This window comes from Oryx dammah, unplaced genomic scaffold (genome assembly GCF_014754425.2).
Source record: "Oryx dammah isolate SB20612 unplaced genomic scaffold, SCBI_Odam_1.1 HiC_scaffold_28, whole genome shotgun sequence".
NCBI classification, from domain to species: domain Eukaryota; kingdom Metazoa; phylum Chordata; class Mammalia; order Artiodactyla; family Bovidae; genus Oryx; species Oryx dammah.
The window spans coordinates 6,545,542-6,571,680 of NW_024070212.1; the positions used below are offsets into that span (position 1 = coordinate 6,545,542).

General features: G+C 39.1%; 1 protein-coding gene across 4 annotated transcripts in view; it reads right to left on the minus strand.

Annotated features, from left to right (window-relative positions):
• The window catches only part of DDR2 (discoidin domain receptor tyrosine kinase 2), a 171,254-nt gene that overhangs the window by 24,079 nt on the left and 121,036 nt on the right, over nt 1-26,139 (minus strand). For all 4 annotated transcript variants that reach the window (XM_040230001.1, XM_040230002.1, XM_040230000.1 and 1 more), the window contains 8 exons: nt 24,033-24,135; nt 21,919-22,150; nt 21,451-21,598; nt 20,968-21,073; nt 11,329-11,512; nt 6,054-6,297; nt 2,457-2,519; nt 1,489-1,619 (listed from right to left, as the gene is read on the minus strand). In XM_040230001.1, coding sequence (XP_040085935.1) covers nt 1,489-1,619; nt 2,457-2,519; nt 6,054-6,297; nt 11,329-11,512; nt 20,968-21,073; nt 21,451-21,598; nt 21,919-22,150; nt 24,033-24,135 — 1,211 coding nt within the window. The remainder of the gene's footprint in view (nt 1-1,488; nt 1,620-2,456; nt 2,520-6,053; nt 6,298-11,328; nt 11,513-20,967; nt 21,074-21,450; nt 21,599-21,918; nt 22,151-24,032; nt 24,136-26,139) is intronic.

Here is a 26,139-nt window from a genome sequence, read left to right on the forward strand (position 1 = left end):
ATTAGCCCCTTCCTCTTGTCCCACCCACCAAGAGTTCAGAAGGTTCCAGTCCATTCACCTCTTCTGGTATGTACTCCACAGAGGCACTGGTCTCTTCTGAGAGCCCATCTCCAAACACAGGAGCTATGAACACAATCAGGCATTATAACCCTCCCTCCCGGTCCCAGCCGTCAACGGGCACTTCAAAGTCTCACAACCCAGAGCACCTGTGACCTCTCACAGTCCACATCCATTTGAGCTCATTGACCAGGGACAATGCCCATGGCCAAAGGTGGAAACACTTTATCATCAGCAAACTCCAAGAATATCACACACTTAGCAACCGTGCCCAAAGTTGCTATCTGGTCTAAAAAAACCAAAAGAAGTCATAGATAATCCATCTGCGCATGTGTGCTAAATCGCTTCGGTCATGCTCGACTCTGTACCCCTATGGACTGTAACCGGCCAGGCTCCTCTGTCCATGGGATCCTCCAGGCAAGAATACTGGAGTGGGCTGCCATTTCCTTCTCCAGGGGCTCTCCCTGACCCAGGGATGGAACCCACATCTGTTTATGTCTCCTGCATTGGCAGGCAGAGTCTTTACCACTAGTGCCATTGGGAAGCCCCAGTCTACCTGTGGTGGAATGTACATAGTTTAGAAGAAAAAAAGTCAAACAAATTTCAAGACTGACAATTGGAACCAGCATAAAAAACAGGATATTAATGGCACTGAGAACTTCATATTTTTTAAACAGAAAAACAGTTAAATATAACTACTATGACCAACTCACCATTATTCAATGAGGTTCAGGTAAAATCATTGGAAAAAGTCTCTGTAGACTGTAAAGTGTTAGACAAATGCAGTAGAAATTATACAGATCACTTGGCCTAGACAAAATGAATCGGAGGAGGCATTCAGAGGATGTATAGCCATAACATTCAAGTACAAAAAGAAGTTGGAATAGAATTGCAAGAAACTTGGCTTGGATATTAATGATGTTGGATATTTTTCTACACACACACACACCAAAAAACAACCAAGCAGTAAAAACAAAAGGAACAGCATTATCAGAAATTTTAGCTAGATATCAGTTATGCATCAGAATCGCTTGTTAACTTTTTTAATTAATTTATTTTAATTGTAGAATAATTACTTTATAATTTTTTTTAAAATACAGATGCTGACACTCCACCCAAAACCCAGTGAATCAGAATCTTCCAGGAAGATGCCTAAGTTGAGATGCCTAAATGTGTTGGGAAGAAAAAAAAGTTTTTGAGTTCTCTAGGGAGGTTTCAAAATCTCCATCCTAAAAATGAGAAACTGGACTTAGCTTATTCTTTTCTGATCCTTTCAGCCCTAGCTTCTCTATTCCTATGCCTCTTGGCAGCCTTGATTATCTTTCTAACCATTTACATAATTTTGTAATTTGCCTCCTACTCCCAGGGTAAGAGCAGCACAGGAAAGGATGGAGTAGTTTCCTATGTCATGATTGTTCTGCACTTCCTCACCTTCTCCAGCATTTTCTGCCAGAACTGCCTCCAAAGGATGATGACAATGATGGCCAAGAGAATGAAGATAATGGCTACCAAGCAGCCAATCAGGATTCGAGTGTTGCTGTCATCAACTTTAAGCATGGGATCTGTAACCAGGAAAGGAAAGATGAAGAATATTATTATCCCTCAAGGCAAGAAAAGCATGAAGGCTTGGACTAGAGATAAGAAGGGAGAACTTGCTGCTTCAGGATAATTCCACAACATGTCACCTTAACACTTGGTATTGCTCCTCTTGTATTACCTTGCTCCTATATCCTACAGTCCACATCCATGGGACAGTAGCCTCCTCTTCTTCATGTTTTAGACTGGATAATGGAGAGGCTTTCCATTCTTCCCAAAATTTTGCTCCTTCATACAATGGCTTGGGTCTGCTGGCCTCTAATCTCACCTCATGTAAAGCAGGTGAAGAACTAGTCTCACTGTGATTTCTTTGAGACATTCCAGGGTAGTGAGAGTCCTCTCTGGACTTTACACTATGATTATGTATTTCCCAGATAGCTGACTTATACAGCCAGTGGCTGTCTGAAGCAATGGATACATTTGTCCATATTTCCCTGCAATTGGGGAGACTAGCTTTTTGTTCCATAGACTTCCATTCTTTCCTTGAGATCCCTACAGTGGGTCTCACCTAGACACATCCCCCTCCCTGTTTTTGCTCCAAGTGTCCCAAACTTCCAAGAAGCTGTTGGGACAACCCAAGACTCAGCCTCAGCTGAAGAAGCACATAGACCAGCAGGGAAGGGAGTGAGTTTGGGCCATTAACTTTGGATGTGGACTGTCCTATCTTTCCAGAGCTACTCTTCATCCAAGGACACCTTGTATCAAGCTTCCTACACAGTCAGGCCTTTGCAAATCTCCACTCTTCATCCTCTGGAAGGTCTCCTCAACTTAATTTTTATAACGAAGAATTCTGTAACACATACCATAGGTTGTGGGTGCCACAGGCGATGTGGGCAGGGCTCCAGAGTTGTTGTACATTGCAGCATCTGTTATAAAACAAGGGTGAGTCAGAGCTCAAGGGAAGAAGACAGCTAGACAGCTAGGTAGTGGTTTTTCTGAAGGTAGGTTCTAAGCTAGTACTTTGTGAAATCAATTTACTGGATTAGAAATGAAATCATATATTATTAATAAATAATATTACCATTCCTCTCAATAGCAAGGGCAACTTTTCTTTTGTAAGTATCATGATATAAAAAAATTTAAGAAAGAATGATCAGAGGGCTGTGACCACACATTATCATAAAGCGTGCATAGGAAGTGAGACCCAAGTTCAGTAAAATACAGAGAGAATATAATGAGTTAGAGACATGGAACAGACATGGTGCTAAAGATCATCTTTCCTTCAAGGAAATTAAATTAATTGAACTCTTTTGTTTATAAAGAGTTTTCATTATGTTTCATTGTCCTAGACTTTTAATTTATAAATTAAGCCTTCATCATTATAGATAAATTAGAGCAAGGGTCCCCAACCTCCAGGGTCTAATGCCTGATGATCTGAGGTGGAGTTGATGTAATAACAGTAGAAATAAAGTACACAATAAATGTAATGTGCTTGAATTATCCTGAAACTACCACCCCTCTCCACCCCGTCAGTGGAAAAATTGTCTTCCATGAAACTGGTCCCTGGTGCCAAAAATGTTGGGAACCACTGAGTTAAATTATCCTTTTCTGTGATCCTGAAGCTTCCAAGACTAGATCCCAAAACTGTATTTGACAGATTGATGTTGGTAACTTATTTTCCCTTCTGATTTGTCTAATAAAGAGGGGAAGAATTAAAATACTCACTTCCCATCCAAAAGAGATTCTGTCCCCAAAACCTAATTTTTCTTCTTATTAGCATTATGATATAAACAAAGTTTCTGGCACCCACCTGTACTTTTCTGAATTGGATTCTCAGGCTTCAGTGAAAACTAATACTATCATGACATTAAAGTTCAAGATATTTCAGCAGTCAAAAAGTATGTAACTATAGTTACATAGCTACAACTATTTTAAGTCTTTTTCTCACACTTCTAAAAGTGTCTTCTTTAATGTTAATGAGAATATATACAGCAGGCATAACTAACATGTTGGTCTGATTTGGGTTTACACAGGATGTATTTAATCACTTACTGAGAATATTTTTTCAAAGTTGTGTTCTTATCAAGAAAATGTAAAAAAGATATGAATGCATTTTCTGTGATTTTATGCCAACAAACATCACTGTTTAGGAGATCATTTAATATGAAATAATTGCACTGACACACCTTGTTCTATTTTCCTATCAGAAATACAAGTTTAAGATGACTTAAACTAATCATTTATGTTGTTCTAAAATTCTCTGGTCATTAAGTTAGCAAAATATGCCTTATATTAATTCCTGAAGCAAACATTTCAAGTCTTCTGCAGAAACTCTGAGGATGGTGGAAACCTACTGTCTCCTAATTAACACTTACAACTTTAAGTAACACTGCTTTTGAACATTTAAATTTCTTCCCTCAATAAATACTTTATAAAATAATGAATCCACTTACTTTTAGCTTAATTAATTTTCATAACAGAAGGTATTGAGGCACCAAATCTCTTTTTCTAAACATGTGCTCTATTTCCTTATCAATACATCTTAATTAGCAAAACATCTTAAATTTTTTTCTTTTAAAAATCAAATTAGGAAGAATGGGATCTTCTGGTTTATTTTTAGTCTCCCCTCTTCTCTGATGTCATTTTTTTGCCTATATTCTTCTTCCAGATCTAGTATAAAGTCTCACTCCTTTGTCCATTACAAATCCACTCTCTAGTGACCTCTCTTCTTCTGACCTTATTGTTGGTCACCACTTTGAACATCTTATAAAAAAAAAATCATTATCTAAGTTTTAAATCCTCATCTAAACTGTGATGATATAGACAGTGTCCTAAATGGCTTTTAATTTTTCATGATTTGACACAGTCCATATTGCCAACTTTGTGGTCTCTAAATACCGTTCCCCAATAAAAGGAACCAAGATCAATTGAGGAAATGTGATTCCACATCTGGGGCAGTGAATGCTCAAAATAAGCTCGGAACATCTCATTCTTTCAGATAGTAAAACAGCTATCAAAAACTTATAGGATCCAATTCAAAGTAGACAGAGTCAGCTTAAAGGCATGTGCTTTGGTCAAATGCAGGCAATCTGTATATTAAAAAGAACATTAATTGCAACAAACACTGAATTTATAAAAACCAATGAATGCATAATGATACTAAGAAACATAACAAGGATGAAAATCAAAACAAAATCTATTCAACACCATTGAAAGTTGCTAAAGGTTGCATTAACGCATTACTCTGAAAATTGATGAAAAAATTAATCATGTATCCTGCCCTTGCAATGTGAACTATATTTCAGGGTTAACAAGGGTATGGAGAATAGTTCTCATATTCAGAATAAATTCAGCTAATAAATGCAAAAGGAACAAAAGAATTAGAAAGTCATCAGTCAACAACTCCTAATGAAATAATTTAAGCAGTAGTCATCAGTGGAGGGTAAAGTGTAAGGAGAAAGATCGTGGGGAACTTTTCTGTGAAAGAAAAACCACCTGAGCCCAAAGATCAATCTTAGCATCACTAAAAGTGAGGGAGTCTAACATAACATCTCCATGATGAGATTCAACACAAAGTACACAACACTATCTATGAAAAATCCTTAGCAAAAATAAATATTGAATTTGAATCAAATTCACCTGTAGATATAACCTCCAGTCAACAAGATGACAGAGGATATAAGTTACAGTAAAATGACACCACAGAAAGCAGTTAATCCAGAATGGAAATTTTTTTAAATTTATTTAGATTAAAAGAGATACAACCTAGCAATGTAATAAAGGTAATACACCAGGAGGGGCTTATTTGTAGGATCCTAATTCATTCAAGCCCACTGTTGTTAAGACATTATTAGACAATCAAGGATACATGAGTGCGGGTTGGCTATTATATTAAGGAATTAGTTATTAATAAATGTTGTTATAATACATTGTTATAAAGATAATGTTATCTTCTCAGGTGTATTCTAAAATTTTATTATTGAAATCAATTAACATCTCAGATTTGCTTCAAAACTCTATAGCAAAAAGGAAGGAATAAATGAAACAAGGATGACAAAAAAAATCAACAATTAGTAAAGCTAAGTGATGGATGGAGGTTCATTGTTCTCTTTAGTGTATATTTAGACATCTTCATTTAAAGACTTTAATAGTGCTAAGGTTTGCATTCCCTTAACTGGTTTGATTTACATTAAAGTTTTAACACATTGTATTCATTTTCTTTTTCTTTTTTTTTTTAGATAAATATGAGTGAGAGCCAAGTAAACATTCTGTCTACTTCCACAGTCTCATCTCTGCCCTTCCACAACCAAACTAGTGGCGAAAAAGATTCTATCTACCCATGAGACGCCACTTGTATAACTTTTTTCTTCTCAGAGACCCACCAATGAGAAGCTCTGGACACTGCCTTCCTCCTTCACCACCCTGCTCCCACTTCCCTAAGGGCCATCCAAGCTCCCAACCTGATTGGAAGGTGATCTCACTGAACATCATCCAGGTGTCAGCAAAATGGTATTGGCACTTGATGGCACTGGCCATGCGGTGGTGGAGGGGCACAGTGACGAAGCGAGCACTGGGGTTGACGTCATCCAGCACCAGCGGGAAGGAGACGGCGTTAGGTTCCCATTCATTGGCTTCAGAGCGGAAGTAGCACTGGACCTCCTTAAAAATCTTCACACCCTTAGCAAACATGTTGTTGCAGTGGACCTGGCCAAAAAAGAGGCACGGAGTGACAGCTTGACCCTGCTGGGTGGCACTGGGGACACAGTGCAACCTCACCCAGTAAGACCTTAGACTTGTCAAATTTCTCTCAGCACTACCCTTGGTGAATAACTGATGCTCTGCAGTAATGCATTTTCCCCTTCTAGGAACCTCATGGTGGCAGGGGAGCACTGCTCTGACTATAAAACCTAGGCTACTACTCTAGTCACCTTTATACAATTGTGCTCCCCTAGCCATGGGGTTGCCAAGAGTCAGACACGACTGAGCGACTTCGCTTTCACTTTTCACTTTCATGCATTGGAGAAGGAAATGGCAACCCACTCCAGTGTTCTTGCCTGGAGAACCCCAGGGACGGGGAAGCCTGGTGGGCTGCCGTCTATGGGGTCGCACAGAGTCGGACACGACTGAAGCGATTTAGCAGCAGCAGCAGCAGCAGCCCTCTTGCTGCACACTCCTGGGAGAGGCGTCCTCATCTGTTAAATGAGGGCTGGACCAGCCTCCTCTCAGATCCTTTATTGCCCTTAACACTCGCTGGTCTATAACTGTACCTCTCACCACTCCAATCCTCTCAACCATGATTGCTATTTACCCAGAATCAAGCTATTCTGAACTACTTTCTGCTAGGTACATTTCCAAAGTTAATCCACTCCTTTCGATGAGTTTAGATGAGAACCCAAAATAACACACTATCCAGTACAATTTCATCTTTCTCTTTAGAAATCTCATTTTAACTGTCAGATACTAGCATTTGTCAGCCAGAGACGCAAGACTTAATTATCTCTCTTAATTAAATTCATTTTGGTAAAGCCATTCTGAGGAATGCATTAAATCTTCATCATAGATACTTTCTGAGATGAGAAAAGAAAGTCTTTGGGAAGGTATCTTGTCCCCTCTTGCCTGCTGCCATGACTCTCTAGCCAGGGTATTTGTATGGCTTTTAAGGGTCATCAGGAAGAAGGATTCCACAACAGTTCTGTAGCACCTTGCTGTGAGTAACATCCCTCAAAAGCAGAATGTCCGTGTTTGTAACTAAGTCAAGTCTCTGGTGGTAGTTCAGTAACATTACCTCAGGCTCAGTCCTATGTAGAAAATGGAACTTTGCTGGTCACTCGCCCCTGAATTTAAAGACTTTATGTTGGAAAAGCATCACTGTAATTTTTGGAATATATTTGTTATTTCAATTTTATGTCTTGCTTAGTCCCTGAATTGTAACCCTTTAAAATACCATCCTCTGGTTTCTGGGTAATCAGTACAACCCAAGTGGCTCAAATGGTAAAGAATTTGCCTGCAATGCAGATCTCAGTTTGATCCCTGGATTGGGAAGATCCCCTGGAATAGGAAATGGCAACCCATTCCACTATTCTTGCCTGGAGAATTTCATGGACAGAGGAGCCTGGCAGGCCACAGTCCAATGGGTCACAAAGAGTCGGACACCACTGAGCAACTAGCACTTTCATTTTTTTTAATTCAGAATTTGTTTTTAGCTGAGGAGAAGAAGTAATGATATAGGAATTTAATGACTGATGAAACAGACCAGAGATATGTGAAAAGAATAAAATCATGAAATATTAGAGTGACTGGAGTCTTCAAAAATCTTCTGTATACTAATCTCTGTATACTAATGAGGAAACTGACGCTCCAAGAGGTTTGATCTGTCTGGGGTCAGTCAACATCAGAACAGGATCTAGAATCATAGACTACAGTCCAGCATGCTTTCTATATCCATGCCACATGGAAAGGGGGCAAATCACCTCAAATTTCCCATTTGGATTTTCCTCTAAATGTTAATGATGAAAACATGTGTTAATATCTTCTTTGGGATGAATTAACAGCTTCAGTCTATTGAACACAAGTAAGTAGAATAAGGCTAAGAAGAGAATCAAAGAAATGCCATCTACAGCTTCAATAGATTTTTCAGATGTTTTGAAATCTATGGAGTGTTGGATAAGTGGTCTGTGGGGAAGACAATAATCTGTCCTGCAAATGTTTTGGGAATCCTCCTGGAATGCAAAAACATAGCACAGGATTTCATTCCCCAATGGACTTAAACACCCGTGGCGGATTCATGTTGATGTATGGCAAAACCAGTACAATATTATAAAGTAATTAGCCTCCAATTAAATAAATTTATATTAAAAAATAAATATTTATTTAACAAATAGAAAACATTTTTAAATGCATTTATATATATATTTCAGAATCTCTTTTAATTTATTTTTCCTTGTCTTTTATTTTATTTTCATTTTACGTTTTTCCAAAGAAAAAGCTCTTGGGTTTACAATAATTTATATAGTTTTCCAGTTTCAATTAATTGGTTTATACATTAATCTTTGATGTGGGAATTCAGTGTCTAGTTCATTTGTTTTATATCTTCCTTTTTAAATAATGAGTAAAATATTCAATACCATGAATTTTATTCAGTGTAGTTTTATATGTATCCCATTTGTTTTGACATATGTAATGTTATCATTTTCTAAATGCTCTGTGGATTCGCATTTCTTCTAAAGGCTATATTTTAACTACAATCAGGGCAGAGAGGGAAATGGGCAATACTTTGCCTAGGAAGCAAAACTCCTCTCTAGAAGACATTGATGACCTGAAACTCATCTTTTACTTTTTGTTTCAGAAAAGTTAAAACAAGGTAGATACCTGTTCAGCCTCTTAGCCTTAAGAGGACCAACCCTGAGTCAGCTCTTGAGAAGTCTCTGGTACCTTCTCATTGCAGAATATGCTTTTGTATAATTTTGACCTGTGATAAACTACACAGGAGTGGCTGGGGACTCAGGAAGATCAAAGTCAATTGAGTTAGTGTTATAGCTTTATGGGGACTTTAAAATACATTTTATTATTTGTGGGACTAGAAATTCTCCCAATGATATGCTTGTTCATAGGTATACATTGGGTATACATCTTATTCACAGCACAAATTAATTTTTCTTTGAAGAATACATAGTTTTGCTACTATGCAAATTTCCCTCCTCCCCCCAAAAAACTTGTGAAGGACAATTTGTTATACACAATTGCACAAATGTTTTACAACTGCCAAAGAACCATTCATGAGCAACACACTGGCAGACCAGGTATATTCTTCTGTTCTTATTATATAACTAATAGTTATTAATCCAATTAGAAGATATTATCATCTTAACATGTGAGAGTGATATAATAGTCATGCATTTTCTTTTTGACTCCAGTTTCATGCCAAGAATTAGCAAATTTTTGTTTACTAGGAAGCCTTAATGGTAAAACAGTTCCCTTCTTCAGGGTTCCTACATACCTCCTTCTGCAAACAAATAGTGTCTTCCCCCACTGAACCTCGAACTGTCCCAAGAAAGAGACTATTTCTTATTCATCTGTTTACCCCAGAATCTAGCATTCAGGTTTAGCATCTAATCTGGTCAGACTTCACATGGATGTTTTCTTCCCTTCTATTCCTTTCTCTCTGAAATATACACGGGATTGAAAAGGCAAAATGACCATTTGAGCTAAGTACCACCATGCCAATAGAGATGTCCTCAATGCTTACATCTAGGGTGGGCTCTCCTGAAAGGCCCTACCCCAGAGAAAAGGGAAATCAGGCCTTAAGTCCCCTCCTTCAGCTCTTCTCAGGGACTCACTTAACTCTCCCCAGAGCTGTCCTTTTCCCAGATCTTTCAGCTTTCATCCAAGTCCTCAATAAAATTTACTTACTCATTCTTAACTACTCTGTAATAATAAACTGATAAAATCACTTCTGCTATTGCATTTAAGACATTAACTTTTTATTGTTTTACTGTCCCTGAGGTAAAATATTTGCATTTTAATGCAGACTTTGGGGTGATGGCATTTTATCAAAAACAAATACAAAAACCTAATAACTTAACATTTGAGGGCTTAGAAAAGACTTGGGTTAAAACCACACCACCTCACCCCACCACTTGCCTTGAATCTCATTCATTGGATAAAACTCCTCTGGCGAAGCAAAGAGTCACAGAGATCTCAGAATCTGTGCCTGAGGTCTAAAATCCAGATATTGGCCCAGCCAGGTCACAGTAATTTCTCCTGCCTGGCCCCAGTCCTTCTACAAGTTTCTGTTTATAGTTGAGAAAATACAATTGTATTTTCAATGTCTCATTATTATTCATCATATCTCCTCCTCCTAGGTGGCACAGATATTTATAACTATACATGGTGAAAGTAGGCAATAAAGGATATCATTTGTTCACTTGCAAACATTTTTTGAGCCTGCATATATCAACTGCCAGGTGCTTGGGTACCGAGAGCAGAAAGCAGAGTCACCACCTTGAAGGAGCTTGAGGTCTAATAAGAGAGCCAGACACATACACATATAGATGATCATAGATAAGGAAACGAAGAACTCTGGGACTAGAAGCGTATGGGATCTTTTATCACGGTTTCTCAATGCTGAGCGCATACAGAAAATACTCAGAGGGTGGAGAGTGGTTCAAAATATAAAGCCCTTTCTTCTTCCATTAAGCATCAGAGCTACAGTGAGTCACCCTTACTGACAAGAGCGTGATCCCTCCCTGAAGAGTGCTGGGCAGAGCCAAGTAATGATGTTCATGGGCCCTAGTCGCTTCTGCCTTTGTGGGCGCTACCCTTCATAAAAACACATTAAAATTATATTTTACAACCGTATTTGTTAAAAAGATGAGAATAACTTTGACCCTAAAGCTCATTTCTTTTATTCTGACAGTAAAAGAAGTTAAATCATTTCTGTGGGCTTAAAGTATCATGGGTCCCAGAAGGTGCACCCAATTTGCATAATGGATACATCAACTCTGTTGATGAGACAACAGCAACAAAATACATTGAAAAACAGTGACCTAGTCCAACACCCTTCTTTACAAATGAAGAAACCAGCCCAGAGAAATGAAGTGACTCATGAAATGCCTGCAGCTAGTTAGCAGTAAAATATGTATTTGAATCCTGTTCTGCTGGCATCACCCTCAGGTTCTTCCCAGCATGCCTTTTTCCTTGATCATGATTTTGGCTTCCATGCCTAACTCCACTGACCTTCATAGTAGTAAAATTCCTGATGCGGTCAAATTCAAACATGATCTCAATGTAACCATTGGTGGCACTCTCGTTTCTCCAGCCCACGTAGTCATAGCCCGGCCACACATGGTATTCATGGGTCTGCGTGAAATCATCCAGGCCAGACACCCCATCAGTCAACTGGCCCAGCCCTTCAGTCATGCTGCTCAAACCAAAAGAGGAGAAGGAAAAAGAAGAGAGGAACTTGGAGTTAATCGCATATTCACAGAAGAGTTTTTATCCAGTTTCTCCACCCCAAGTTTTGTAAGAGTTGATTATCTTGGAGGTTGAAGAATTATGAAAAATCCAATATAGTTTACAGTACTGACTCATTTATCCTACATCAATGGGGAACAAGGAATTCCATATAAATGAACTTTACATAATATTCGATACTTAACTCTATTACAGCAAAGCTTTTAAACACTTTTTAAAATCATTTTATATGAAACGCTTTCTATGATCTATTGTATCCTTACCTTTTCTTATACTTAACATAATAAGTCTTTATATAATGATTCAATATTATCAGGTGCATTTGACAAATTCATCCATTAATGAGTAAATAAATGAATGCATAGAATGAATAATGTAGTAGATGGTGGCACTTGCTCATCACTAAATAAATGGTTCCAGAGCTGGTTGGAAATTTTTCTGACTCCTCTTTGACTGTATATTGTTATTGTTTGATAAATCAATTTCAGAGCAACCAGTCTTGCCTTCTACCTCACATCCCCAACAACTTAATTTGATATCAAACTAAAGGGGAAAAAAGTAACCACTGCCAAATTTAAATACTAATTTAACTCTAATTACATTTGTAGAATACTAGACTCATGCAGTAAAATGCATGGATCCCATGAATATCTCAAGTATTGGATTTCATTTTCTTTTCTAGTTTGGCAGCCTTTCCACTTCTGAGTGTGAGGCTATTGTGAATGGCTGAAATTGCCAGAAGCCTGACCGCTTCTGTTTAAAGTTTGAAGAACATAAAGAGACCTCATTCCTTCTTTTATGGAGGGACAGAATGAGAACACATCATGTGGAGTTTCTCTCTCCTCAAGCTCTGGAAGCTATGTCAGGAGTCTCCCAAATGAAAAGATTGGGATAGTCACCCTCAAGCAATAACCTGTGTAATCCTTGAGGTTACAGGCAAAGCAATGCCATGTAAAATTTGTGAATTACCAAAAAAAAAAAAAAAAGATTAAAATGATTGTGCCAAGCTTACAGATATATTTTTAAATATATTTGCTCATTGAAAAATGTTTGGCAAATTATAATATTTATCTGCTGCTACTGCTACTGCTAAGTCACTTCAGTCGTGTCCGACTCTGTGCGACCCCATAGACGGCAGCCCACCAGGCTCCCCCGTCCCTGGGATTCTCCAGGCAAGAACACTGGAGTGGGTTGCCATTTCCTTCTCCAATGCAGGAAAGTGAAAAGTGAAAGTGAAGTCGCTCAGTCTTATCCGACCCTCAGTGACCCCATGGACTGCAGCCTTCCAGGCTACTCTGTCCATGGGATTTTCCAGGCAAGAGTGGACTACAGGGACTAAAGCCTGGCTCTCCCTTCCAAGGTTTTGCCTTCTTTTTCTTCTCTCTACAGATCAAAAAGGCGAGGACAGCATAAGTTTACTTGCCATGAATGTATTACCCATTGTCCCCAGAAAATTAAATCCCCATGAAAATCTTCAGAAAAGCAACACAAATTAAAAGGAATGCTAATTCAATTCCCTTTAATCAGAATTTAATCAAGTGGGGAAAAAGTAAGGAAAGAAACTTTGCCTGTTTGCTTTATATACTTTAGGATTGTTAGAATTTCTACAAGAGTATACATTACTTTTAGATTTTTAAAAATTTAAATAAGTAATTTTTGCTACTATAACTGTTTATTTCCTGAGAACTTGAATTAGGTAACTGTTATCTTCTCACTCAGCCACACCCGAACTAGATATCTCATGACCTCAGTTATGAGGTGGAAGCTGATTATGTCTAAATCTCTGTGATCATTTTTTTTTAAATCTTTTCTCTGGGGTCCATCTAGAATCATATTTCCAGTTTTCTGCCTTATTTCTCCATCTGAAGTCTTATCAGTTCCTTACATTAATAACCCAAACTGAATCCATCATCATCCATTTCTAAACTAAATCTTCACCTAGATTTCCCATTTCTGTCAACTATACTTCTCTTCCATATCCACTGAGTTCCTGGCATATAATAAGCATATGTTTGTTGAATGAATAAATGTCATCTTTGTTGTTTTAGTTACCTAGACTACCATGTTTCATCTTTTCCTCACATCCAGTGATCCCTAAGTGAGTACCTCTTTCTCATTCCCATTCTCACAGTCACCATTTTGGCCTGGGTCCTTAACTCTTTTCATCTGACTGAACTTGGAATTAGAATATATCCCCCTCTTATCCTCTTTTTCCATTCAAATCTAGCCTTTGAATAGCTTAATGAATCTACCTAAAGCACAGCTCCCATCATGTTCTTCTCCAGCTTTAAAAAATCTTCAGCAGCTCATTGTGTTGGTGATGTTGATAAAGAAGAACAACTCCCCATCCTGTCTCTTCTTCCTGGCCTTGGTTCCCTTTTCTCCACATTCTCTCTATAATTTATCATTTGTAGATTTTTTAAATCATGGCCATACTGATGGTTGTGAGGTGATCCTTCATGTAGTTTTGATTTGCATTTCTCTAATAATAAGCAATGTTGAGCACTTTTTCATGTAAGACCAGAAACTATAAAACTCTTAGAGGAAAACATAGGCAGAACATTCTTTGACATAAATCACAGCAAGACCCTCTTAGAGTACCCACCTCTTAGGGTAGTGGAAATAAAAATGAACAGATGGGATCTAATTAAACTTAAAAAGCTTTTGCACAGCAAAGGAAGCCATAAACAAGATGAAAAGATGGAAAAATCTACATCCAAGATTACTGCACCCAACAAGGATCTCATTCAAAATTGATGGAGAAATAAAAAGGTTTACAGACAACCAAAAGTTAAGAGAATTTAGTACCACCAAAGCAGCTTTACAACAAATGTTAAAGGGACTTGTATAGTCAAGAAATAGAAGAGAAGGAACAGATCTACAAAATCAACCCCAAACAATTAAGAAAACAGCAATAGGAACATATCTATCTATAATTACTTTAAATGTAAATGGGTTAAATGCGCCAACCAAAAGACACAGATTGGCTGAATGGATACAAAAATAAGACCCATATATATGTCTACAAGAAACCCATTTCAGACCTAAAGATACATATAGACTGAAAGTGAGAGGATGGGAAAATATATTCCATGCAAATGGGAAGCAACAGAAAGCTGCAGTAACAATCCTCATCAGACAAAATAGACCTTAAAATAAAGAAGATTACAAGAGATAAGGAAGTACACTACATGATGATCAAGGGGTCAATCCAAGAGGAAGACATAAGAATTGTAAATATCTATGTACCCAACATAGGAGCACGTCAATACATAAGACAAACACTAACAGATATGAAAGAAGAAATTGACAGTAACACAATAATAGTAGGAGACTTTAACTCCCCACTCACACCACTGGTCAGATCATCAAAACAGAAAATTAATAAGGAAACACAAGTCTTAAATGATACATTAGATGAGATGGATCTCATTGAAATCTTCAGGATATTCCATCCAAATGCAGAAGAATACACCTTCTTCTCAAATGCACATGGAACATTCTCCAGGACAGACCACATCTTGGGTCACACATCAAACCTCAGTCAATTTAAGAGAACTGAAATCATATTAAGCATCTTCTCCAACCACAACACTGAGACTAGATATCAATTACAAGGAAAAAACTGTAAAAAATACAAAGAAATGGAGATTAAACAATACATTTCTAAATAACCAACAGGTTACTGAAAAAATCAACAGAGAAATTAAAAAAATTTCTAGAAACAAATGACAATGAAAACACGACAACTCAAAACCTATGGGATGCAGCAAAAGCAGTTCTAAGAAGGAAGTTTATAGCAATACAATCCTACCTCAAGAAAGAAGATAAACATCAAAGAGACAACCTAACTTTACACCTAAAACAACTGGGAAAAGAAGAACAAGAAAACCAAAATTATAAGGAAAGAAATCATAAAGATCAAAGCAGAAATAATTGAAAAAGAAATGAAAGAAACCACTGTAAAGATTAATAAAACTAAAAGCTGGTTCTTTGAGAAGATAAATAAAATTGACAAACCTTTAGCCAGGCTCATTAAGAAAAAATAAGAGAAGAATCCATTCAACAAAATTATAAATGAAAAAGGAGAGCTTACAACAGACAATGCAGAGATACAAAGGATTATAAGAGACTACTATGAACAGCTATATGGCAATAAAATGGATAACCTGGAAGAAACAGACAGATTCTTAGAAAGGTTCAATCTTCCAGGACTGAACCAGGAAGAAATAGAAATTATGAACAACCCAATTACAAACACTGAAATTGAAGCTATGATCAAAAATCTCCCTAAAAACAAAAGCCCAGGACCAGATGGCTTCACAGGATAATTCTATCAAGAGCTAATGCCTATCCTTCTAAAACTCTTTCAAAAAACTGCAGAGGAAGGAACACTCCCAAACTCAGTCTATGAGGCCACCATCACCCTGATACCAAAACCAGACAAAGACAACACAAAAAAAGAAAACTAAAGCCCAATATCACTGATGAACATAGATGCAAAAATTCTCAACAAAATTTTAGCAAATAGAATTCAGCAACACATCAAAAAGCACATACACCATGATCAAGTTGGTGTTATTATTCCAGGAATGCAAGGATTCTTCAATATATAAATATCAATCAATGTGATACACCATGTTAACAAATTGAAAGAAAAAATCATATGACAGTCTCAATAGATGCAGAAAAAGCCTTTCTCAAAATTCAGCACTCATTTATGATTAAAACTCTTCAAAAAAATGGGCATAGAAGGAACCTACCTCAACACAGTAAAGGCCATATATGGTAAGTCTACAGCAAACAGTATTCTCAGTGGTGAAAAACTGAAAGCATTCCCCCTAAGATCAGGAACAAGACAAGTGTGTCCACGTTCACCACCATTATTCAACATAGTTCTGAAAATCCTAGCTACAGCAATCAGAGAAGAAAAAGAAATAAAAGGAATCCAGACTGGAAAAGAAGTAAAGCTCTCACTGTTTGCAGATGACATGATACTGTACATAGAAAACACTAAAGATAGTATCAGAAAATTACTAGAGCTAATCAGTGAAATTAGCAAAGTTGCAGGATACAAAATCAATACACAGAAATCACTCACATTTCTATATACTAATCAATGAAATCAGAAAGATAAATTAAGGAATCAATCCCATTCACCATTGCAACAAAAAGAATAAAATATCTAGGAATAAACTTACCTAAGGAGACAAAAGAACTGTACACAGAAAATTATAAGACACTAATGAAAGAAATCAAAGATGACATAAACAGATGGAGAAATATTCCATGTCCCTGAATAAGAAAAATCAATATTGTGAAAAATGACTGTACTACCAAATGTGACATACAGATTCAGTGTGATCCCTATCAAATTACCAATGGCATTTTTCACAGAACTAGAACAAAAAATTTCACAGTTCTTCTGGAAAGTGAAAAGACCCCAAACAGCCAAAGCAGTCTTGAGAAAGAAGAATGGAGCTGGAGGAATCAACCTTCCTGACTTCATATTATACTACAAAGCTACAGTCAACAAGACAGTATGGTACTGGCACAAAAACAGAAATATAAACCAATGAAACAAGATATGAAGCCCAGAAATAAACCCATGCACCTATGGATACCTTATTTTTTGACAAAAGAGGCAAGAATATACAATGGGGCAAAGACAGCCTCTTTGATAAATGGTGCTGGGAAAACTGGACAGCCACATGCAAAAGAATGAAACTAGAACACCTCCTAACACTCTACACAAAGATAAAGTCAAAATGGATTAAAATCTAAATGTAAGACCAGAAACTATAAAACTCTTAGAGGAAAACATAGGCAGAACACTCGATGACATAAATCAAAGCAAGATCCTCTATGATCCACCTCCTAGAGTAACAGAAATAAAAACAAAAGTAAACAAGTGGGACCTGATTAAACTTAAAAGCTTTTGCACAACAAAGCAAACTATAAGCAAGGTGAAGAGACAAACCTCAGAATGGGAGAAAAATAATAGCAAATGAAGCAACTGACAAAGGGTTAATTTCCAAAATATACAAGCAGCTCATACAACTCAATGCCAGAAAAACAAACAACCCAATCAAAAAGTGGGAAAAAGACCTAAATAGACATATCTTGAAAGAAGACATACAGATGGCTAACAAACTGAGAAGATGCTCAGCATCACTCATTATTAGAGAAATGCAAATCAAAACTACAATGAGATTTCACCTCACACCGGTCAGGATGGCCATCACCAAAAAGTCTACAAACAATAAATGCTGGAGGGGGTGTGGAGAGAAGGGACTGCTCCTGCACTGTTGGTGGGAATGTAAATTGATACAGCCACTATGGAAGACAGTATGGAGATTCCTTAAAAAGCTAGGAATAAAACCACCATGTGACCCAGCAGTCTCACTCCTAGGCATATACCCTGAGGAAACCAAACTGAAAAAGACACATGTATCCCATTGTTCACTGCAGCACTATTTACAATAGCTAGAACAAGGAAGCAACCTAGATGTCTATCAGCAGATGAATGGATAAAGAAAGTGTGGTACACAATGGCATATTACTCAGACATAAAAAGAAACACATTTGAGTCAGTCTTAATGAGGTGGGTGAACCTAGAATCTATTATACAGAGTGAAGTCCAAAAAACAAAGATAAATATCGTATTCTAATGCATATATATGGAATCTAGAAAAATGGTACTGAGGAATTTATTTACAGGGCAGCAGTGGAGAAACAGACATAGAGAATAGGCATATGGAAAAGCAACCAAATCAAAAAAATAGGCAGAACACCTAAACAGATGTTTCTCCAAAGAAGACGTACAGATAGCTAATAAACTGTGAGCTTCTTAAAGGTAGGATCAATGATTTTACTATATTTGAATCCCTACCAAATTCCTTGCATGTAGTAACAGTTGATTAGCAAAGATTTACTAAACTAAACTGAATTCAGTTGATCTCTGCTTTCCTCTGTGCCTTGATTTATGGCATTTGGGTGTGGCTAAGTGAAATGATGCCAAGACCAACTTATGTAAATGGGGAAGAACAATGACTGAGTAGATGGAAAGGAAGTGATTCGCAGTAGAAATCCTGATGAGTCAGGTCTTCAGATAGGGATCGGGAAGCTGAAGGCAGTAGTTTATTCTTCACATCGCACAGAGTCGGACATGAATGAAGTGACTTAGCAGCAGCAGCAGCAGCAAGACAAGGGAAGTGCTGTAATTCCACAGTCCTCTTCCTGAGACTCACTAATTTCTCTCTCTCTCTCAACCACCTACAACCTCCATTATGCAGTGTGGGCTTCACTATGATTGAGACCTCTCTGCCAAGCTCAACCTGTGTAGACAAAGATCAACTTCAGGGAGAAAACTATTGATCTGGGGTAGAAGAATGGCAAGACTTGGAATCAATCGGAATAGATGGGAACATCTCTTACCCAACCCTAAATTCCTCCTGTATCTGAACATATTCCTCTACCATGGCCTTCCCTTGGTTCACTTCAAGTATCCATCGGTCCTTCTGCTGTTCCCAGTTCTAGCTTCTGCTGTAGTCAGGTCATTCTGGTCCTCACCCCTGATTCCTTTCCTCTGCTCCCTCTACCGACCTCCTTTTCGCCAACTATCATCTCATCCTAGAAACTTTCCTTGTCTATTATAAGTCTTAACAGTCTCCTTCTTTTCACAATTTCTAAAGCATTTACATGTATGGAATTCATTCTTTCTGAACTTCTTTATAAGTCCAATTCATTGTAGCTTTAGTTCTTCTGGCCCTTGTCTCCATAAGTAGGCTCTTATTTATGTTAGACCTCATGTCTGTTTTGAGGGTCAAAAACATGGCTACCTTATCATACTACAACATTTAGTCCTTCTTTGTATAATTTACTGTATTCCTTGTGATTATTTTGTCTTGTTGAAGATCTCCTGGAGAAGGAAATGGCAATCCACTTCATTATTCTTGCTGGAAAATCCCATGGAGAGAGGAGCCTGACAGGCTACAGTCTATGGTGTCACAAAGAGTTGGACCCGACTGAGCGAATAACACTTTACTTTCACTTTGTCTTCCCAAACTAGGCTCTCAGCTCCTTCCAAATAAAGACTACATCCATTACATTGTTGGATCATCAAAAAAGCAAAAGTTCCAGAAAAACATCTACTTCTGCTTTATTGACTACGCCAAAGCCTTTGACTGTGTGGATCACAACAAACTGTGGAAAATTCTTAAACAGATGGGAACACCAGACCACCTGACCTGACTCCTGAGAAATCTGTATGCAGGTCAAGAAGCAATGGTTAGAACATGAAACAACAGACAGGTTCCAAATCAAGAAAAGAGAACATCAAGGCTGTATATTGTCACCCTTCTTATTTAACTTATATGCAGAGTACATCATGAGAACTGCTGGACTGGATGAAGCACAAGCTGTAATCAAGATTGCTGGGAGAAATATCAATAACTTCAGATATGCAGATGACACCATCCTTATGGCAGAAAGCAAAGAAGAACTAAAGAGCCTCTTAATGAAAGTGAAAGAGGAGAGCGAAAAAGCTGGCTTAAAACTCAACATTCAAAAAATGAAGGTCATGGCATTCAGTCTCATCACTTAATGGCAACTAGATGAGGAAACAATGGAAACAGTGACAGACTTTATTTTCTTGGTCTCCAAAATCACTGCAGATGGTGACTGTAGCCATGAAATTAAAAGATACTTGCTCCTTGGAAGAAAAGCTATGACCAACTTAGACAGCATATTAAAAAGTAGGTCCATATTCAAAGGTGCATATAGTCAAAGCTATGGTTTTTCCAGTAGTCATGTATGGATGTGAGAATTGGACCATAAAGAAAGCTGAGCACCAAAGAATTGATGCTTTTGAACTGTGGTGTTGGAGAAGACTCTTGAGAGTCCTTTGGACTGCAAAGCGATCCAACCAGTCCATCCTAAAGGAAATCAGTCCTGAATATTCACTGGAAGGACTAATGCTGAAGCTGAAATTCCAATACTTTGGCCACCTGATGCGAAGAACTGACTTATTGGAAAAGACCATGATGCTGGGAAAGATTGAAGGCAGGAGGAGAAGGGGACGACACAGGATGAGATGGCTGGAGGGCATCACCAACTCGGTGGACATGAATTTGAGCAAGCTCTGAGAGTTGATGATGGACAGGGTAGCCTGGTGTGCTTCAGTCCATGGGGTCACAAAGAGTCGGACATGACTGAGTGACTGAACTGAACTGAACTGATTTTACTTTCTCTAAATTTATCTCACGATGCCTAGTATAAGTGCTAAATAAACACTGGCTAGTTGATTGATTCATTGAGTGTTGTTCCCAGGCCATGATAAAGTATTATTCTCTTCTGGTGGTCATTTTCCTAGTCTGATGATTAAAGTCTCTTAGGATTTACCTGTACCCAACAGCTCCATCATAGACAGAATCGTTGAGATAAATGATGGAGCCTCCCGGCAGTACAAACTGCTGTCCAGCTGGAGCACTGTAAGACACCAAGCCATCTGCCAAAGGAAACACGGACGTGTCAGTGTCTTTGGGAAGGAGATGTACCTGCTGCTTAGACCAGCTATCCCAGGGAACTCTCTGAGGCTTCAAGAGTGATCTTTTGAGCAGCGTGTCCACCTAGGATTCAATTTGGGCACACAAGGAGCAATCCTGCGAAACACTCCTCTGCAGCAGCAGTCAGCAAAGTAAGGGTGTGGGGCACGACACCCTGGATGGACGAATAATATTCCTTTCTTTACTCTAACCAGGATGATTAGTAATTCCAGTGAAATTCTTAGTGGAAATAAATCCTCCTTCTGATTTGATTGCCTTTATTGACCAGGGGTTGATGTTTTTAATAAAGTTTATAAGCTCTCTCTCTTTAGACACCTACCCAGCCAGACACATCCGTAAAGTTCCACCCTCATGCACACATTCATGGAGTGATCAGTTACTGGGATAAAGCGGACGAATCTGGCCACAATGGGTGGCTCCAAATCCTTTAGGAAAATGTCATAGGGGTTACTATTTCCATCCAGCACCTGAGAAGAAGGAAGAGAAAGAGTGAGGAGATGCAATGAAGTTACTGACTCTTCTTCATTCCCCAAGTCATTATCTCTTTGATCGAACCTCTCTTTTTAGTTCAAGGAGCAGACTGTAATCATTCACAGCTCTCTCAGCAGCCTTGATATCCCTGTCTATGCCCCCACCCTATCCTCTTCATCTTGGGTCACACATTCACAAGCGCATGGCAGGTCTGTGGACACATACACCTGCATAGACAATCTGCGTGCTTCCTCTTCTAGCCTAAGTCAAAATACGGTCCCAGACACCCCAGAGTTTGCATGCCTCTTCTTCTTACCTGTTTCCCATGCCGGTTCCGCCAAGAGATCCAGCGAGTGCCATCTCGGCTGTAGTTGATCTTGTACATGGGGGCAAACTCAATGCCATGGCCCCCTGCATGGCGTCCCTGGGTCCCCACCAGAGTGATAAAGTGCAGGGTGTGCAAGTCAATCTGCAGAAACTCCTTCAGGTCATCAGGTTCCACTGGAATCTCGGGACACCAGGCTCCGTCCCCTTCTTCTGAGTCCAGCCTTGATGGATGGGGGTTAGGGGAAGAGGAAGGAACCATGAAACCACAGTTATTTGCCAGTCCCCAGCAAGCAGCTGCCAGTCCTGAAGGGAGAGAGCAGGCTGGGAGTCCAGTCCAGACGGACTCTTTGGGTTCTTCCCACCAGTCTGACTGTCACCACCATACCCACTTGTGGCCAGTTCCCTCTCCCTGGGGCACCATGAAACCCAGAAAGACACTCATCACCAGGGAGATGGAGACCTTCAGATAACATGTAGCCTTTACTTCCCACCCTTATTTAGAGGTCTCAAGGGAGGTCCCATGCAGTGAAACCTCCCTATCCTCTATTCCTTATAACAAAGCTAGCCACTCCTTGCCTGGATATCAAGTTATAGGAGTAGGGAGGGAGGAATCATCAGATCTGCAGTGTGGGTTGTGCAATGCAGTGGAATTTCAACCAGCAGGGTGAGCGTGGCAGCTCAGCAAAAAGCCATGAAAACCTATGGTAAGAGTGAGGAGTAAGGGCATGTCAGGGAAGAGTAAATAATCTGGTTTCATTTTATGACCTCCAGGATGACCAACCAGCAAGTAAAACTGTGAAATCATTGTAAAGCTTATTGTGGGACCCTCTTCCCCTCTTCTGTCTTCCCAGGAATGTGTCTCCTCTCACAGATGATACCTACTCATTGCCACTCCCTTCCAGCCCTACCAGACATCACTCTAATCTTTCACACACCAAGACAGAAATCATGGAGAAGGTTTATAGGGATGTTTATAAGAAGGCTTAAAATGGATGATTCCATTTTAACAGAGATCAATACTTTACACCAAAAGAACTAGATTCCAAGAAGAACGTTATTTCCTAACAAGTTAAATAGTTTTTGACAAGGGTGTTTATCGCTTTAAAGGACCCCTAATATTAGACCAGAAGAAACCTACCATATTTTGTTTATGGATGAGGATGGCCCTTCAGTGTAAGGTATCATTGAGAGGAGGGAAGAATTTGCTGGATACCTCAATGTCTAGTTAAGTCCTTGATGTCTTCTTCTGTGAGTGATGTTTCACAGATACTCACCAAGAAGAGGATCAGGTCTCCTAAATCCCAGTGTCCTACCTAATCTGCACTTTCCCATAGGTACCACTGTAGTCCACTTCCTACAGAAGTTCATGCTGAGAAGAAAGTGGCTAAAGCAAGTGTAAAGTGAAGCCACTCAGTCGTGTCTGACTCTTTGCGACCCCACGGACTGTAGCCTACCAGGCTTCTCAGTCCATGGGATTTTCCAGGCAAGAGTACTGGAGTGGGTTGCCATTTCCTTCTCCGGGGAGCTTCCCAACCCAGGGATCGAACCTGAGTCTCCCTCATTGTAGGCAGACACTTCCCAGGTTCGATCCCTGGGTCGGGAAGATCCCCTGGAGAAGGGAATGGCAACCCACTCCACTATTCTTGCCTCCCCTCCCCCCAAAAAGGGGCTCAAAGCAAGTGTACTACATGTCAACAAACCAACCTGCAACCTGGGTGGTGAGGCTCTAGGGGTGAGGTTGCTAGACTAGCACATGATGTCTTCCCCATTCCCACCAGCTCCCACCAAGTATCATCCGTCTCTGTTAGCCCCTTGAGCCAGTTATTCTGTCCAACCCATGCATGCATGTTCAGTCCCTCAGAAGTGTCTGACTCTTTGCAACCCCATGGACTGCAGTCTGCCAGGTGGTCCATGGAATTCTCCAGGCAAGAATACTGGAGTGGGGTGCCATTTCCTCCTCCAGGGGATCTTCCTAATGCAGGGATCGAGCCTGCATCTCCTGCATTGCCAGGCAGATTCTTTACCTCTGGGCCACCTGGGAAGCCCCAAGAGAGCCATCTGTCCAACCCAGAACTCAGGTTTTTTTGAGGTGCCCGTTCTCACCTTCCATATCTGGCAGCGGTGGACTCTGACCACTGACTGGAGGCTGTGATGTCCTCGTCGGGAATGTGGCCTCCTGACATGCCCAGAGGGTAGCGGCATACAGCTGAACCAAGAGGCACCAAAGAGAGAGGAGAGGAAACGCTTTTACTTTTATTTTCAGAGACCCCCAGCCAGAATGTAGCTGATTATTGGACCGGAAAGAGGGGCTAAATCCCTCTGCAACCCCAGTTTGACCACTCTGACTCTCTCAGCCTTTTCTTCCTGGACTGGCCTCCAAACTTATTAGCGTCTGTTTTCCAATCATTGACCCTCAGTCAACCCTATTTTTTGGTCCAAATTCTGACAATCCAGTGACATGCTGATTTATCCTTTCACTTGGTAATAACTCCATGGCCCATCCCCATTTCCTTATTAGCAGACATGCATTTCTAATCAGTTTCCCAACAGTGGCTAAGTCCACATCCTCATAATTACTAGGTACCTTTTATGACCCATAGCATTTCTTTCCTTAGATAGCTGATTTCATAAAACTATGGAGCAGAGTTTTTAAAAAACTCTCCTAAAGGTATTGAACACATGGCTTTGGCCCCATCAGCACCATGTTTTTGCCTCTGGCTAAGAATAATAATCTCTAGAGATGGACTTCCTCCTTCAGCCAAGATAGACTAACAAAGACCAGATTTATTCTCCTGGGTAAAACAACAAAAAACAGGAATAGTATATGAAAAATTGGGTTTCAACATAATGAAAATCAGACAACAAAGGGCAGCAATCCCTGAGAGAAAGGAAACGAAGAATATGAGCTCCACAATGGCAACAGCTTACTTCCATGAGTGCATCCAGGCTGTAGCAGAGGAAGTGAAAACTCAGGCAGTGGCTGGAGGATTTCCTGAGCTCAGAAGACAAAGAAAAGAGTCTGGAGAGGTCAAGGGGACTAAAGGTCTCAAGACATAAATTGCAATAAAATAGAGGATCCTTAGCTAAATTTAAACTTCAGATAAACAATGAATAATTTTTTTAGTATAGATATATCCCATGCAATTAAAAAAATTGGGCTGTAAGAGAAGCAGAGTAGTATCTATAATAAAAAAATAAATCAGTTGAAACAGATTCATAATTAATACAGAAGTTAGAATGGGTAAAGAAAAACACCAAAATAGTCATAACTGTGTTTCATAGGTTCAAAAAATAAGGAAAGCTATAGAGGATATAGAAAAGTGGTAAATCAAATTTCCAGAGATAAAACGTGATATGTGAGCTAAAATACACTGTATGGAATTAAAAGCAAATCACATATTGGAAAGAAAATAATACACATAAAGACAACAGTAGAAACTCTTCAAAATGAAACAATGAAAGAAAAGAGAATCAAGCAATAATCAAAAAGCAGAACATCAGTAAGATATGGAGCAATTTCAAATATCTAGATATACATGGAAATGGATTCCGTGAAGAGGAAGGAGGAAGATAGAAAATTATTTGAATAAAAATGGTGTAAAATTGTTTCAATTTGATGAAAATTATAAACTCAAGAAAATAATCTGAAGCAAAAAAAAAAATGAAGAAAACTATGCTGCTTCTGCTCCTGCTGCTAAGTCGCTTCAGTAGTGTCCGACTCTTGCGACCCCATAGATAGCAGCCCACCAGGCTCCCTTGTCCCTGGGATTCTCCAGGCAAGAATACTGGAGTGGGTTGCCATTTCCTTCTCCAGTGCATGAAAGTGAAAAGTGAAAGTGAAGTCGCTCAGTCGTGTCCGACTCTTCGCGACCCCATGGACCACAGCCCACCAGGCTCCTCCATCCATGGGATTTTCCAGACAAGAGTACTGGAGTGGGGTGCCATCGCCTTCTCCGAAACTATGCTACAGCCTATCATAATCCAATTGCTTAGAACAGGTGATAAAGAGAAAATTTTAAAAACATCTAGAGGAAAAGGATACTTTATGATCAGAGGACCAAAGATAAAGATGACAGCAAATATCCCATTCAAAATGGCAATTACATGGTAAATAAGATGATTTTTAATGTTATTTATATCTCTTTAAGAGGTAATAGGCTATTTAAACAAAAATAATAATATATTGTGTTTAGGACATATACAAAATTAA